This window comes from Manis pentadactyla, chromosome 14 (assembly GCF_030020395.1).
Source record: "Manis pentadactyla isolate mManPen7 chromosome 14, mManPen7.hap1, whole genome shotgun sequence".
Taxonomy (NCBI): Eukaryota; Metazoa; Chordata; class Mammalia; order Pholidota; family Manidae; genus Manis; species Manis pentadactyla.
The window spans coordinates 78,002,150-78,018,387 of record NC_080032.1 but is presented as its reverse complement, the minus strand read 5'-3'; the positions used below and the strand labels follow the sequence as shown (position 1 = coordinate 78,018,387).

General features: G+C 32.4%; 1 protein-coding gene across 1 annotated transcript in view; it reads right to left on the bottom strand.

The window, feature by feature from the left end:
- Nucleotides 1-16,238, bottom strand: part of ETNK1 (ethanolamine kinase 1) — a 61,865-nt gene that overhangs the window by 11,495 nt on the left and 34,132 nt on the right. Inside the window, exons 3-5 of the mRNA XM_036889257.2 lie at nt 11,985-12,125; nt 9,387-9,529; nt 133-216 (exon numbers count right to left, since the gene is read on the bottom strand). Coding sequence (XP_036745152.1) covers nt 133-216; nt 9,387-9,529; nt 11,985-12,125 — 368 coding nt within the window. The remainder of the gene's footprint in view (nt 1-132; nt 217-9,386; nt 9,530-11,984; nt 12,126-16,238) is intronic.

The window sequence follows — 16,238 nt, the reverse complement described above, 5'->3', positions numbered from 1 at the left end:
AGCAGGTTTTTAAAAAAGGTCAAGAAGTTTAAAAATGTTGCTCCTGCTCCCAGCTGATATTCTTTAAAGAAAAAAAACTTTAGATACCCTAAGTTATATATGTCACTCCAATAGTTAAGCCCTGGATTTTACCTGCAAATTCATTGAAATGATTTCCGATATCATATGCCAGGTAGTTGTATCCAGAATATTCATAATCAATGAACTGTACATCACCTATGTGAGACACAAAAACAAAGACATAAGAACTCATATATAAGATCAGCAAAACCCTATGCTATTTGTAATTAAATAGCTTCCAATATTTTGTCTCATTGTACGTGCTTGGTTACATGCACTTCTGAGACAACACAGGGTAAGGCTGTGAATTTTATGGCAATGAGCTTTACAAAATTCAAATTATATATCTTGGTCAACAGCTTCTTAGTGAACATTAATGCCCACTACATTTAAGCAAAGTCAAAACAGTCATTCTCTTAGTTTCAACAAAAGCAAAATGTCTTTCACCACATGGGGGCATCAGTTACTTAAAAATTCAAGTTAAATTAGAAACAAACATTTTATTTGGGAACTGTTTAGTAATCTTTGCAATTTTAACAAAAACTTAATCTATGATATTCCAACAGCAAATGGACAAGATAATCTACAATTGAAAATGAAATAAAAGGTCTGAAGGATATGAATTCTGTGAACCCTGCAGTTATAAGACTTGCTTATCCACTTAATATGCCTGATTAAGAAGTTAGTTGCTACCAAACTCTTACATTTCCTTGCTATGCTACATAACTAAGGTTTCCAATAGCATACCTGAGTAGCATTAAGATCGTTCTCTTTTAAAAAGAACAAAGGAATAGTTGCTTTTAAATGTTTCTCAATTTGAGAAATTTTACATAAGCTAAATAGATCCTAAGCTAAATAGATCCTATTCCAACTAAAGCTAAATATATACATGCATATTTCGTTAGAATTCTCCACAAACAATCCTGTTCTGCCTGCCCCACAGACATACTCCTGCTTCAGAACTTTCCATTTTTGAGTACAGAGTATTATAGAAGGTTTGGCTCAGATTTATAGTCCGATTTTTTAAAAGAGAGACAAAAGAAAAAGTTTAAAAGAGAGAGAGACACACAGTTAAAAAAAAAAAAAAAGAGTCACTGTCTACACCAAGGATCACATACTCAAAGGCTTACAGAGGTGAACAGTTACCATGGATACATGAACAGAGATGGCTATAAGAATAGTTTCTAAATTGCTTATATTGAGAAAACACATAGCATATGCCTAGTTACACTGTCTTTAAACATCTCAAGCAACAAAACAAATTCCTGGTCTGTATATACTGGCATTTCCCAAATAAATGAGATTTTGAACATAATGTCTTGATACAGATATGTATGTTTAATTTGGGGATGTATGTTGATCATATTCAAACTTAGAAAAACAGAATTATATGACAAAAAGTCATAGCAAAAGTATTCTATACTCAAGCCAAAAAAAATTAATGTAATTGCATTTAACATATAATTCTAAACTTGTATAATAGTCAAGTCTAGAGTAAAATGAGCATCATCGAAGTATCAAAACCCAGTTACCAAAATCTACATGCATATTGACATATATAAGGTTTTAAAATGTGACTACAATAAATTGCTGCAATTCATCCATAAGTATTATATTCTTGAATTAACAAAAATCTAACCCATAGAAAGTCTTAAAGCTAACTAAATCCCTTCACTAAGCTGTAGAACAGGAAGTAGGAACATGTTTTAATTTTTTAATGAAATCACTTTACTGAACTACAGAATTGGAAGCCAGAACATATTATAAATTTTTTGTCAAGGTATCATTGGAAATTAGAGGGTGAAGACACCATGATGATAAAATACTTTGCAGCCATGAATAAATTGTCATTTTCAGAAATTACCTAATGACCAAAATTACAAATGTTATATGTATAAATAGTAAACAAGTAGTGATCCAAATTATTAAAATACTATTCCTGAAGAGAGAGAAAAGAACACTTAATGCATAGGGGAAAAAAAGATAAATGGAAATAAAACCAAAACAAAATGTTTCAATTGGTTTCATTACAGGTGATAGACAAGTGACCTTTTTTCCCTTATATTTTAAATTCTTTACAATAAACATTACAAAGTAGGAAGAGGAAAAAAACGATAGTTTAAGAAGATCAAGATGTGTTCTCTAAACAAAACTGTCAATAGATAAGAGACTAAACACAATGATTTAGGATATACCTATCCAGGCAGCCCTTAAAGAAATAGAGATTAAGATTTACAAAGTTGTACAACTGAGCCAACCAGTTTTCATATGCAATTGTTTACGCTGCAGCTGTTGACTGCTTTAGCTCTTCAAACACAAATTCTTGTAGAGCTCATGTTAACTGTTACATGCCAATAAAAATACACAGCCCCGTCCTGAAGCTTACTTTTGCCAAATAAACAGAAGCTTCCATTTCAATTTCCAAAATTATATTTAGAATTTGGCAAATATACTTAAAATGGCAGGTAAAACATACCTGCTTGTAAATACAATTTAAATAAAGCATAGATCATTTACACAAAAAGTTAAAAGCTGTTTCAGTATGAAAATTTTAGCAATGACTTTTTGTAGTAGCATTAATTCATTAAAACTATCCTTTATTTTTAAATGCTATGTTGAGTTTATAAATAATGAAATTTAAAAAACAAGAAAATGAAGCTAACAAGATACAGATGAGGCTGTTACCAGGCTCCGTGCATGTGAACAAGTGATGCGATAAACCTCCAGAAGCACGGGGAGCGCCGCCACATGGCAGCGGCAATGGCATACCTAATCTGTAGCAGACGAAGAGAATTTGGCAAACTCACATTTTACAAGACACAAAGCTTAAAAGGAAAAAATTAAAAAAAAATCTGCATTAACTGTTCTTTTTCAAACTATTGCAAACAAAGTGGAACTCAACCTTAAATTTAATCTTATTCTGCAACAAAGTGAAATTAAAGAGCCCTACTTCCATTATTTCAGGTGCCAGAAAAATCAAATTACTGGAAACTGCTTTCCTATTAACAGAAAATATGCTGAACTTTTCTTCTAAAAATTTAACCTCTGATTTCTGGAATTTCCAATTATTTAGAGGAACACCCACATACAGTCTGATTATCTTAATTTTTTAAGACATTAATTTGTAATTGAGGTTTCAAAGGTAGGAAAGAAAGTACTCCCTAACATTCTGTACAGAATTTTATATGTGTGTGAATTTTCTAAGGTGATTCTCAATTTTCCAAAAGCTACATTTTTCTTTTTATTACTATATTTATTGCATATCTTCATAATATTAAGATCCACATACCGGGTTAAATAAATTTTTCAAATCCCAATATAGCTGAAAGTAGTCGGCCAAATTTTAAAACCAAGAAATAAAAAGTTTATTAATTAAGGTTATGTAATTCACATGATACATTCATTTGGATTCCTTTGTTACTGTTAAGGAGAAAGGGATAAAAATAAAAGGCAAAATAACCAATATGAGAACCTGTCAATCTTTCTGATTCTCTCTACTTGCTCGGCAGTGTCAGGTAAGACAGAAAGAACAGAAAAAGTAACCATGATTACACTACCAGCAGCAAAATACTTTTTCACAGAAAAAAGTCGGCATTCTGTTCTGGAAACCTTCCCTTCATCCCTCCCTCTGGCATCCAGTAGTGCTGCGTATGCATCTATACCACAGCACTCATCCTGAGTGAAGTATGTTTTCTGATCTGACTCTTCCACTACATGGCATTTGACTTCCTAAAAGGGCAGTAGGTCCCTTTCATCTTTCATCATACAATCCATAGAGCGATCCCTAGGCACACAGAAAGCATTAAAATGTCAGTGGAACAAACGGTGGTTTTGCAGAGAATCCTGAGACACAAAGATAACACACGTTTAAATGGGGAGAGGGGGGCAATAATCATGAACTAAGTGGGCCATATCTGACATTGTTATTCAAGTATGTAACTGAACATACAGTGGGACTGCATGTATGAGTCAAAAAAAAAACACTAAAGTCATTATTTTAGTAGGATTTTATTGTCCATTTAAATTTTTTATTATCTGATTAAGGGATACTTTATTTTATGCTAAAAAGTGATCTGGAATACAGGTTTAAACAAGGTTAAGACTATCCTTCATAAAAACTCCAACCTGGAAAATAAATTTGTATTTACTTAAATTTTAAAATAAAACACAGAAAAACTCTGTCATTAAAACATCAACAGAACCACAACCACAACAATGCCTTTTCATGAATAAAAGTGGTTATGATTTAGTCAATCAAGTGACTAAGAATGGTGACACCCATTTTCTATTTACATTGTGTAAAACTCTAAAGAAAAACCTGTTTTACTGAATATTCCCAGAAAAAAGGCTTTCTTTTTTACTCTCACTCATTTTTATTTCCTTAAATAGCTACAAATCAGCCTCTTTTATTTTGTTGAGAGTATAATCAATGACTGCCATTATTGAAATGTAAAGTTATGTATTAGCCCATACTGAACTTCCCATATTACTGATCAAAGCTTTTATGAAGAAATGGGGGAGAGGGAGAAGAAGGAAACAGCCACTAAGAAACATTCCGACAGAGCATCAAGACAGGAGACAACAAACTCAAAAGCTTTAGCAATTACTTCTAACCTGTCAGCAACTAAGATTAATTTGAAATTAAGATATTAGATTTGAAGTCAGTTAATAAGCAGTATTATAAATTGCTCTTAGTATAAAATGCTTTTTGAATTAATTATTAATTTAAGAGATGACAAAGTAAGTCTTATCTTACAGTTCAGAGCAAGAACCACTGCTTTTGGTTTTCTTATCATGTAACAAATTCTATCATCATACTGTTAAGTATTCTTTTCTACCTTTTTAAGATGTCATTGCACTGAAGGCAAGGAATGGGCCGCTGTTTACCACCTAACTCCTGGCACTAACTTTCCAAAATCTTGACAGCTACCATCAACTTCAGAAAGGCAGCTCAGTCTTCTCCCATAATTCTCATTCCTGTTAACTGACACAGTTGAGAACAAGTAGAGGCAGCCTTCCTGTGATGCCCAGGGTGCTGAGAGAGAGAGAGAGAGAGAGAGAGAGAGAGAGAGAGAGAGAGAGAGTGTGTGTGTGTGTACGTACACATGCACGTGCTCAGTGTGTGCGCGCTTATATACACATGCACGTGCTCACAGTGTGTGTGTGTGCTTATATACACATGCACGTGCTCACAGCACATGCACGTGCTCACAGTGTGTGTGTGTGCTTATACACATGCACGTGCTCAGTGTGTGTGTGTGCTTATATACACATGCACGTGCTCACAGCACATGCACGTGCTCACAGTGTGTGTGTGTGCTTATACACATGCACGTGCTCAGTGTGTGTGTGTGCTTATATACACATGCACGTGCTCACAGCACATGCACGTGCTCACAGTGTGTGTGTGTGTGTGTGTGTGCTTATATACACATGCACTTTCATCACTCAAGTTACAGTTAAGAGAGAATCTGTAAGTAACTCTCAACGAAAAAAAAAAACTGAACTGTCACCTCACATCTGCTAGGCTGTAATTCCCCTATATATAGAGAATAGTTAACCTGTGGCTTATAGTTACCATTTTTACTTTACCAAAATCATATATATTTTGTAAAAAGCATCCTGTAAACATAATACAGGGGTGGCAAATTATGTGGGCTCAGGCCAAATCCAGCCTACAGTCTGTTTTTGTAAAAGTGTTTCTGGAATACAGCCACACATATTTAGTTGTTACTAATGGCTATGTGCAACACAGAGCTGAACACTTGCAACAGAGTTTACAATATGGTATGCAAAGCCTAAAATATGTACTATCTAGCCCCTTAAAGGAAAAGTCTGCCAACTCCTATTGTGGTATAATAACTGCAACTCAGAGCTAAATAGTTCAGTACTATATACTTCATACACACACCTAAAATCTTGTCAGGAACCATCTGAAGTAGATACAATCTCTAAGTTACAAATAAAGCAAATTAAATTTCTAGACTACCAACAATATAAGCACTACCTGGAACTCTTAAACACGCAGATTCCTAAGCCCATGTATAAAAAAATTCTTGTTCAGTTGGTCTTCGATGGAACACAGAAACCTCAATTTTTCCAAGTACCAAAGGTGATTGTGATGCAGATAATATATAAATTACCTCTTAATAAAAAGGTAAAATGGATTTAATAATATGGGTAACTGTTAATCCACTGTGTTGTATACTTGAAACCAATAAAAGATTGTATGTCAATATTTCAATTTAAAAAAAATGACTCATCTAATACCACTACTGTTGTGAACTGAGCAGAGGTGTAAACCCAAGTGTGCTTGGTTCCAAAGTCTACATATTCTTTCTGACTTCTTTTGGTTGTAACTAAGATTTGATACATCTGCTTTTAGGAGTTACTTAGAGATTTTTAATCTAGTAACAATATACAAAGTCTAAATTATTACAGTTGAAAAATACATGTGGAGACTTCAAGATGATCCAATACAAACTCACGGAGTTTAACTAAAATGTGCACTTCTGAGAAATTAAGGGTCTGAAACATAGTAGAGATAGATACTGAGCTCCACGATTCCTAACATCAAGGCCAGTCCCTAGGCTTTCATCTTTATGTGTATGTGTATATATATTTTTTTTTTCCTACATTTATTTATTTATTTAGCAGATACAAAATGATGAAGCCCTGAGCTCAAATCACATGAATAACTTAAAAAGTGGTAACAAATCAAACGTGTGTGTAATAATATGCAACTTAATCACTTATTCTATGTAGAGATTATTTTAATCCCAAAGGACTTCACACTTAACTTTTAGATGCTTTAACAAGGTAACCCACTAAGAAGGTAAAGAACTATGCAGTCTGTATTTCTAATTTTAATCCTCCTCAAGATTGCAGCTAAAAGCACTAATGCTATGCTACAGTCTACTTATTAAATTTACTAAATTTATAGACTTTAAATTTTTAAAGTATGAGTCATAGTATCTTCTCCTTTTTTCTAAAGGCAAATATGTCATATAGTTATTGTACTTTAAAACCATTAGCTCTTAATTTGGAACAGAGTAAGATTAATAATAAACAGAACAAGCTTCCTGCCAAGCATTCGTGAGTTAGATTTTACCTCAACATTCCAAACTACCTTTTTCTCAATGTGTATGTACCAACTAATCACACAGGAGTTGATTTGTTTTTAAATGGATGCCACAGAGTCCAGACTAGCCTTCCTGACACTGTAAAACCATTAGCAATGAAAAATAACAGAACATCTACATAAGTAACACACAAACATAATCACAAAGACAAAAACAAATGGCCCATAATAGAATTTTACAAAGAAGGGTAAACTCTAAAAAATACATCAAAACAGTTTCATTTGCTGAACTGTGAAATTTATTCTTCTGTGTAGGGAAGAAAAATTAAATGCAGTAGTATGATTTAGGTAACTGTAAAATAAACAAATGACAACCTTGAGCTCTTAAAGCCAAATTGAAGCATAAAGATTTTATTTGAAATTATGAGAACTTCCCATATTACTGATCAATAGTTTAGAAAGTCAACTGGTTTAAAAAAGAAAAAGAAAAAATGAGTTTTTTAATATCTAAGACAAAGTAATCTGATTTTTTTGGTCCCTTGTATTTTAGTTTTATAAACAAGTTTGTTCTGTGAAATGAATATGCAAAAGAAACTTACAAAATAAAAATATGAAAAGTTAAAATTATATTCCAAAGGAAATAACAGATTCTCTTTGATTAACTTGCAATTAAAAATAAAGCTGAGTGTCCACTTCAAACATAAGATGAAGTCCCTCACTGAAATTCCATTATATAAAATGTGTTATTAGGTCTTTCATTGATTTAAAAGCTAATACATTACTTTAACGCATAACTAATACTTGTCTCACAAATGGCATTGAGATTTGGTTACCAGTATACAATGTGATACATATATACTATGACAATTATATATAATAAATTGACAATAATAAAGGACACTGTCAAGTACTTCATGTTTTAGGGTACACTTGAAACTTTAAAGAAATGTTCCCACACAAAGACTTCAAGACATTCAAAATAAAAATGTTAGTTCAGTATTTTTTTTTTCTTTTACAAGCAAAAAGTAGTTTAATAAAGCAAAGTACACACTCAAGGAGGGAATGCAGGCGTGCTCCAGAGATGAGATGAGCAGCCCAGTATATTTTTTTAAGTAGAATATCCAATCCTCATCATAATATCAAATATAAAAGGCACTCAAACATGTTCTTGAAAATATGTACTTCTGTCTACCACTCTTGACAGTGTTCTTTGGTTGGTTTTCTTTAAGTTAAAGTCAGTTACAAATATTAACAACCTTTGCAATAAAACAGCCTTGACTTATAATCTAGTAAGAATGGTCATAAATAGTAATTTAATATTTTATGACCATTTAATCAGAATTCTTTGGCTTTAGTATCTTCACAACACCACATTTTTTATTTGAAGTAATCCTGCAACTATAATGACTACCTTCAAACTGGTTTCCTATCAAACATAATAGCTTGATACAGTTTCAAACAAACTTTTTGAATTAATACTAGTCCTTCAAGCAAAACTGTGTTTTAGATTTCAAGTTATTATTTAAGGGCATCTATCATTTAGCAACCAAACCTCAAACCACTTTATCCAATAATATAATACAACCAAGTGTTTTAAGTATGAAAACATAATGAATCTAAATGAATGATCACAGAAAACATTTAACCCAAAAAGTATCACTGTCTACCTCAAAAAATGTTAAAACTATCAGAGCTTCTTGATTAATTTAGTACATAAAAATTTCAGCAACTACAAGTAACATTTCCTTCATCTGTGACTCCTTAGCATCAAAATATCTAACAAATCAACATAATAAAGAGGTAACAGGAAACCAGGAGACATATTTGTTTATGTCCTTCCCAACACTGAGAAAATTCTATAAAGCAGTGCAATGTCAGATGGTTTTTCAATAACAACCATTACAAGCAGGTGCATTTTCAAACCATGAATTTAACAAATAGGTTTTACAGTTAAATTTATAAACAAAGTCATTTCATAATTTTTCATTTAAAACTCTTAGCAGGAACCACAAACTGTTTCTAATAAGCCAATTCTAAGAAACATATTTATACAAATACACAGGCAATATAAATTCCTAATTCAGCAGTTACCATGACTTGATAATCTAAAGGAAAATCTTTAAAGACTTCACGCATTTTTTAAATCCCTGCATCTGAATTAAATTTATTTATTGAAACAAAGATCAAAAGACCATTAAGAACATCAAAGAAATCAACTTTACTACTGCTAAGGTCAAACACCTACCTTGTTTCTCATTGTAGATTATATTCTTACACAATAGGTCATTATGGCAAAGCACAACAGGTGAGCCAAGGTTGGAAAGAATCTCCTTCATCCAAGTCATCTCTTCCTGAAGAATCTGGGAGCTTGGGATATCACTTAGGAACCTTTCAGTATTAAAAGAAGAGTTATATCTTGTTTATACCGACATTTTTTTTCAAGTTTGATTAAGGATTGAAATATTTTTTTAGTAAAGTCTTTCCATTTAATTGCATCGGCTCCGAAATTAAAACAAGCCAAATTATTCCAAAAGTTGGAATAAAGAAAAACCTTTACAATGAACTTAAACATGAATAAAAAGAAGCTGAGCCAGTTAAAATTAAGGGCAGAAAAGTAAAAAATGTATCACTACAAAATATGGGGGTGACTGTAATACATATAACTAATAGCTAACATTTAGTAAGTACTTTTCTTTTGCTTGTAAAAATGTTTTACATTCATCTCCACTTTATAGATGGGGAAACGAAGACACAAAGTATTCAATAAGAAGTATAAGTGTGTTAGTTTATTGGTTTATTATTTAAAGTTACAAAGTCTTAAAGAACGAGAACATCTATTTCAAGCTTGGAAGGATAAATACAGTATATATCAGCTACGTTCACATTTCAGACATTTACTATTGATAAACCAATTCATTATTATATTACAATTATATATAATCATGTATTCTCATGATAATCATCATAGAATACTCACATTATCTATTAGATAAATTGTCTCAAGAATATTAAGACTGGGAAGGGTGGGAAGTAGTGTGCAAAGCAGAACCAGAGGTCACAGCTTTTTATCCGACACTCTTCTGTACTATTTATTAGGCTAGGTTAGTGTTAATTTGATAAAGGTGAAGTAAAAATATGGGGCTACCACTAATTGTTCAATATCAACATCAGGCTTACAAAATTGCTGTTAGTTTATTCTTTCTCTTCATCCTTTAATACTTTAAGCCAAGTTTTCTTCATTCTTTCTCTACAGTCTCTCAACTCCCTAGTTTTCCATTTGACAATATAATAAAGATTCTGTAGGACTGAATTTACTTGAGTGATTCTGCCTATTCAAGTGGTTGCTCCCTGAACCTTTCCCACTACTGCATTCTCTTCTATGCACATCTTCCAAAAGGAATGCTTTTATGTTCTTTTCAAAATGCTGTAACTGTTCAAGAATCTACTTTAAAAAGCACAGAGTTGAAGGGAAGTAATGGGATTAAAAAGATTATGAATGTGATAATTACAATCATGTACACACAAAAAAGAATGGAAGAAAATATGAAAAATAATTTTAGCATTTTAACTGCTTTTAATATTCTACTTATGTATTTTCTATTAGGGCATGGGCTTTTAAATTAAACCCTGTTTTAAGTACTTCATAAATACTAAACTCAATCTTCACAAAAACCCTAAAAGGTAAATATACCACTCTTATTATTTCCATTTGACAGGAGATGAAACAGGTAACACAGCAAAACTGTTACCTGACAGAACTGAGATTTGATCCCAGGTAGTCTGGCTCCAGAGTCTTGTGCTCTTAACAAATACAACACTGTGCTGCCTTTCAACTCTGTATTATCTTTAAAAAGTCAAGATAATCTTGCATTCACCACTACCAGCTACTTCATTATTTTTAAGTGGCTTTTCCCCAAAATCTCTCAATAAAGTAGCTATTTCAAAAGATGATTTTCTGTCTTTATTCTATTGTTTCCTAAATAACCAGCACACTAAGACACACTTACGTATGTTTGCCTTCCCTAGTTAAAGGGGTGTAATGTCCCTATCAAATTCAAAGTTTGACAGAAGAGCTGCAAATAGAAACACATCACAGTGAATCAAACTAATGTTTGAAATAATCCAACTCAGCAGAACAATACAGCTATTTTTTTCCCTAATGAATTTTTTTAAAAAATAAAAGGAAACAAGAAAAAAATCTATAGGTCCTGCTAGCCTCTGTTTCTCTTAAAATGAAGACTTCCTAAATACAAGCTGCAATATTCATGTACATTTTAGATATAAAGGAAAAACAAAATTTCCAATTTTTGTACTAGTATTAATCATATTATACAAAAATATGTTCACATAATTTAGAGCCTAAATACTGACCTACACATTTTTTTATAGAGAAAATAATAAAATACCTTAGTTTGAACCTAGGGAGTCAGCCTTACAAAAGCTGAGTAAGACTCCATAATTGAATTTTCAGCCTCATTATCTAGAATTTAAATAGTCACAGTAAATTAAGACAGCCCAAACTTTTTCACACTCCAATATTATAACACTGGTCCCAATGAAGCTCTTTAGGCCTATTCAAAACAGCCTTGAAAAAAAATAATTTTTTTAAAAAAGGTCTCTACGGCCAACTCATCTTATGGAAAAATGCACCTATTCATGGTGATCTTTCAGTTAGCTGGGGGAGTCAGTAATTTCTGTAGTGCCATCTGAATCAAATGAATCAGTGCTTACTTTATTAAATGCAAAGGGATACACCAGATTTTATACAATAACCGTGTAATTATCTTTGAAACCCTATGTATAGAGAAAACAACATAAAACATATTTTAAATGTACAGTTTACCTTTTATTAATGTCTTCATCTGCAAATCCTGTGGGAATAAGAGAGAAATATTTCCCCATCTTTAGCCATAGGTTAGATTTGGGGATCCAGCCATTGTGTGCATGGATAGCATGGATTTTAGCAAGCTGGCGTGCTATCAGCCTGTTTAAAAACAAAAAAGCATATAAAGAAAATGTTACACAGTTCATGTCTACCCATAGGTAAGCTAAAATAAATTGTCTATATTTATTTTATAACATGATTTCATTTTTATCACAGATTAAGATTCAAAATAATTTGGCAAGGCAGCTCTCACAGGACAGGCAAAGAAACAAAGCATCAGTAGAAACAAATATCTCCAATAAATATGGCAATTTAATAAATACTGTGCCCAAAGGGAGCTAAGTGTTTGGAAGTTGGTGGCCTATTTTAATTGCACAGATGTTTTGGACCAACAGAACAATACACAGTTATAATTATTTCAAGACACATATTAGATACTAAATGGAGAAACATTTAATTGCTCTGAGTCATTTCAATTTTGAGCCTTTGAAGTCACTGAGGTTAAAGGGCAGAAATGGACCAAAGTCAAAAGGTAACTAGGTAACCAGGAAGATAAATGGGTTTTATGAGTTAATTTCTATAAATGTGTTAAAGACAAAGTCTCTGAACAAACATTAGGATTTTATGATGTCAGAACCAATCTTCTTAATGCAACAACAGAACACAACAATTTGAAGTTGTGTATACTTGTGTCCTTCCCCTTTGTATCTGTAGAACCTAGTACAGCAAATACTAGTGGGGGAATAAAATAAGCACAACAAACAGAAATAAGAAATAAGTTACTGAACAGCCAACAGACTAGTAGGTGAAAAATGACTTAATAATAATCTACAAATTTAATAACTTAAAACTGGCAAATCTTCAAGATGCTAACAATCTAAATGCTCCCTGAAGTAAAGTACTAGTACCTATTTAACATAGCATGACCTAGGAATGAATGTCTGAGGTCTCACCTCAGACCTACTGAATCATAATCTCTGGGGGGGAGCCCAGTACTCCGCATTTTTAACAAGTTCTCCAGGTAATCTTAATCCACTATCAAGTTTATGGGGCATTCATAAAATGCTCTAATTCTACAGGTTGGCTCTGTACTGAAATCAAACTTCAGAAACTCAAAAACAAAACAAAACAAAATACAGCAGCTGGGATTCTACCCTCAGGAATTCTGATTTAATTGATGTGGGGTATAGCCAAGGCATCAAGATATTTAACAGCTTCCCAGAGGTCTTCAATATGCAAAAGTACTTGAGAACACTCAAAACTAAGGTACACAGCGAATCTAGCATTGTAGTAATCCTTTACCAACCTGTGATTAAGTTTTATTATATTCTTATTCTTTAATGAATATTCTTATCTAGCTAGTTTCTAGTAACAAAAGAGTCATGATTTTCCTTTTGAGAACCTTCCACCCCCTTCACCTGTAGTTCATGTGCTCATACAAAGCTGATGTCCATCCTAACTTCCTATCCCACCTGCACCACTAACTTTAGGACTGAAGATATGGCACAGACTTCTCTGAGCACTCCATACTTCAGGCCACAATGACTGGTCCAGGGTCTATTATCCAAGGTAGGACAGAAGGATTTGATCCCAGTACTTCTTTTGAAGCTATGAGAAAAAAAGGCACTCACCCTTGCCTTCCCCACAAGCTGATTAGATAAGCCTGCAAATGCTGATAATTATAATTACCACTCTTAAGGAAAATCTGCCAGAAAATAAAGCTAACAGAATAAAACAGAAGAGAATGATACTCCCAATGACACTGTTAAAACCACGTGGATCAATCTATGCTTGAACTCAGCATTCTATTATATGTACCAATAAATTCCTTCAAGTCAGTTTGAATTTTTAAATTTATCATCCTCAATCAATAGTCCTAAAGCATTACACCAAAATACTAAAATCTGTAATCTTATTCAGTATATGTGCCTTGGTTCACACTTCTCAAACAAATTAGCAAACAGTTCTTTATAAACTATCACCGCTTGACTGACCTTCCCTAAGACCACATACTTGTATGTCTACAAGAATACCACAAAAAGAAATCTATTTTTATGCCAATCTGACATATATGCAAAGAAGGTTAAGCCCAAATGAACATAGGGTACTTCAGGCACCAGGAAACTTCACTGAAAAATACAGGTGATGACAAAACCAAAACAAAGGAGAGTACAAATACATATATGTACAGTGTATATTAACATGTACATGTACATATTTATGTGTGTATATATGTATGTGTGACATACATATTTGAGACCAGTAAGAACTGGTTTTAAATTTTTAAGAAGGGGAGTTGGGAAAACAAGCTTGAAGAAAGGCAAAATCCATGTTACATAAAACTCAACGGGCAACCTATGTCAAAGAGCATTATGTCCTAGAAATGTTTACTGAATAAATGAGAATGGTGATTCAGGAGAAGGGTCACATAGTAGAACAGGTATTTAACACCAAAAAACTTTGTTTACTGTGATTTTTTTCAAAATAAATGAATAATAATGTCATTTTATATAGTTTTACCCTTGTATGAAACCCTGATTTGCAAGATATAAAATGTACTCTCAAAAACTGTCTGATTATGTTATTAAGATGGATTGACTGGAATAACAATTGTGTGGCAAATACTTCAAAAATGAGTATGGCCACCAGTCCAAGGGGCTCTTACAGGTTAATGGAACCTGCTGAACACAGAGAGCTGCTGGAAGAGAGCATATCTACTAACTTTAGTGCCTGGACAGAAGGGCAGAAGGGTGGGTAGTCAGGGAGGAACCAGGATTTGAAGTGATTATGTAATGCAAAAGGTAAGCCCTTTCCACAATAAAATATCCTTATAACACTATACAGAATGTTAGGTTTTCATTCTGACTTTGCCATTGTATTTGCAGCCTGAATTTATTAGCAAATCATTTAATTTCTCTGAGTTTCAAATTCCTTGCAAAGAAAACAAAACTATTGGACTAGTTCATAATCTTTTAAGTCCTCCTTCAAACCTAACATATGCTTCCAAATACCAGAAAAAATTTACATAAAAATTCAATCATTTAAAGCTTAAGTTCACGTTCACATTCATGTATGAAGATCCTGTAGATCTTATCACACCAATTTCCTTCTCTAAGTATTAAATACATGTAAACTATGGAAAGACAGAGGAAAATTTTCCAATGAAAATGATTTTTATCAAAATCTATCAAATAAAATTTTCTCCTTTGAACAAGTTTCTGAAATAATGAGATTTATTTTTATAGGAAGTTTTTAAAACATTTCTTCATAGGTGATATGTATCTACTCAAATAGAAAACTAAAATATTAACAATCATCAGACTACAGCAAAATTAGTATCTGCAAAAAAACTATACCAAAACTTAAAGAGCTAAAGATTAGTATCTTGTAAAGTAATTTACAAGACACATTTGCCCTATCTATAGGTGATTAAAATGAAATTATATGAAGGGCAAAATTAGTATTTAATGATAGTATCATGTTTATATAATAAGTAAAAATATTCCATGTTATTTAGAATGTTTTGTCTTATTTTCCTATACAATTCAAAATAGAATAAGAGCAAATAATACTTAGTAATTGAGATTGCTTTATCAATACTACTGATAAATACTACCACTAAGTTTTCCTACAAGGGGCAAAGATTCATACGTTTTTCTTCTATTGTCTGCACTCAGCACTTAGAGGAGGTACTTAACATATTTGATTAATTAGTCATTATCTTGGCAACAGACACAGTGCATTTAAAAAAATTTACCCTAAGACCAAGGGATTCTCCCACTATCATGTTTATTATAGATGGATTAAAATCTATCTTTGGTTTTTTTTTAATATGACATAATAAGGGTTCTAATAAAATAAATGCCTTACTATATAAAAAGTGACCATTCATTTCAAATACTACCTGTTCTTTGACAAGAAAGACACATGAAAGTCTAGAATTCAATTCAAATTTCCACAGGTCTCAGAACTCCTTGTCTACCTTTACTGCAGCAAAATTAGTAAGAAAAGGAAGAAAACCTGTAATACAAATATCCTCTTGGAAATAACAAGTATAGTTCAATTTTAAGCACAGCACTTATGTACATAAAATCTAGCCCTTGCTAAAGGATTTTAAAAATTAAGTCCTAATTATAAGTTCCATACTCATCTAAATTTTTGATAAATTAGGCTTGAATAAAACATGCAATTTGTGAAGAATCACTTTAAGAA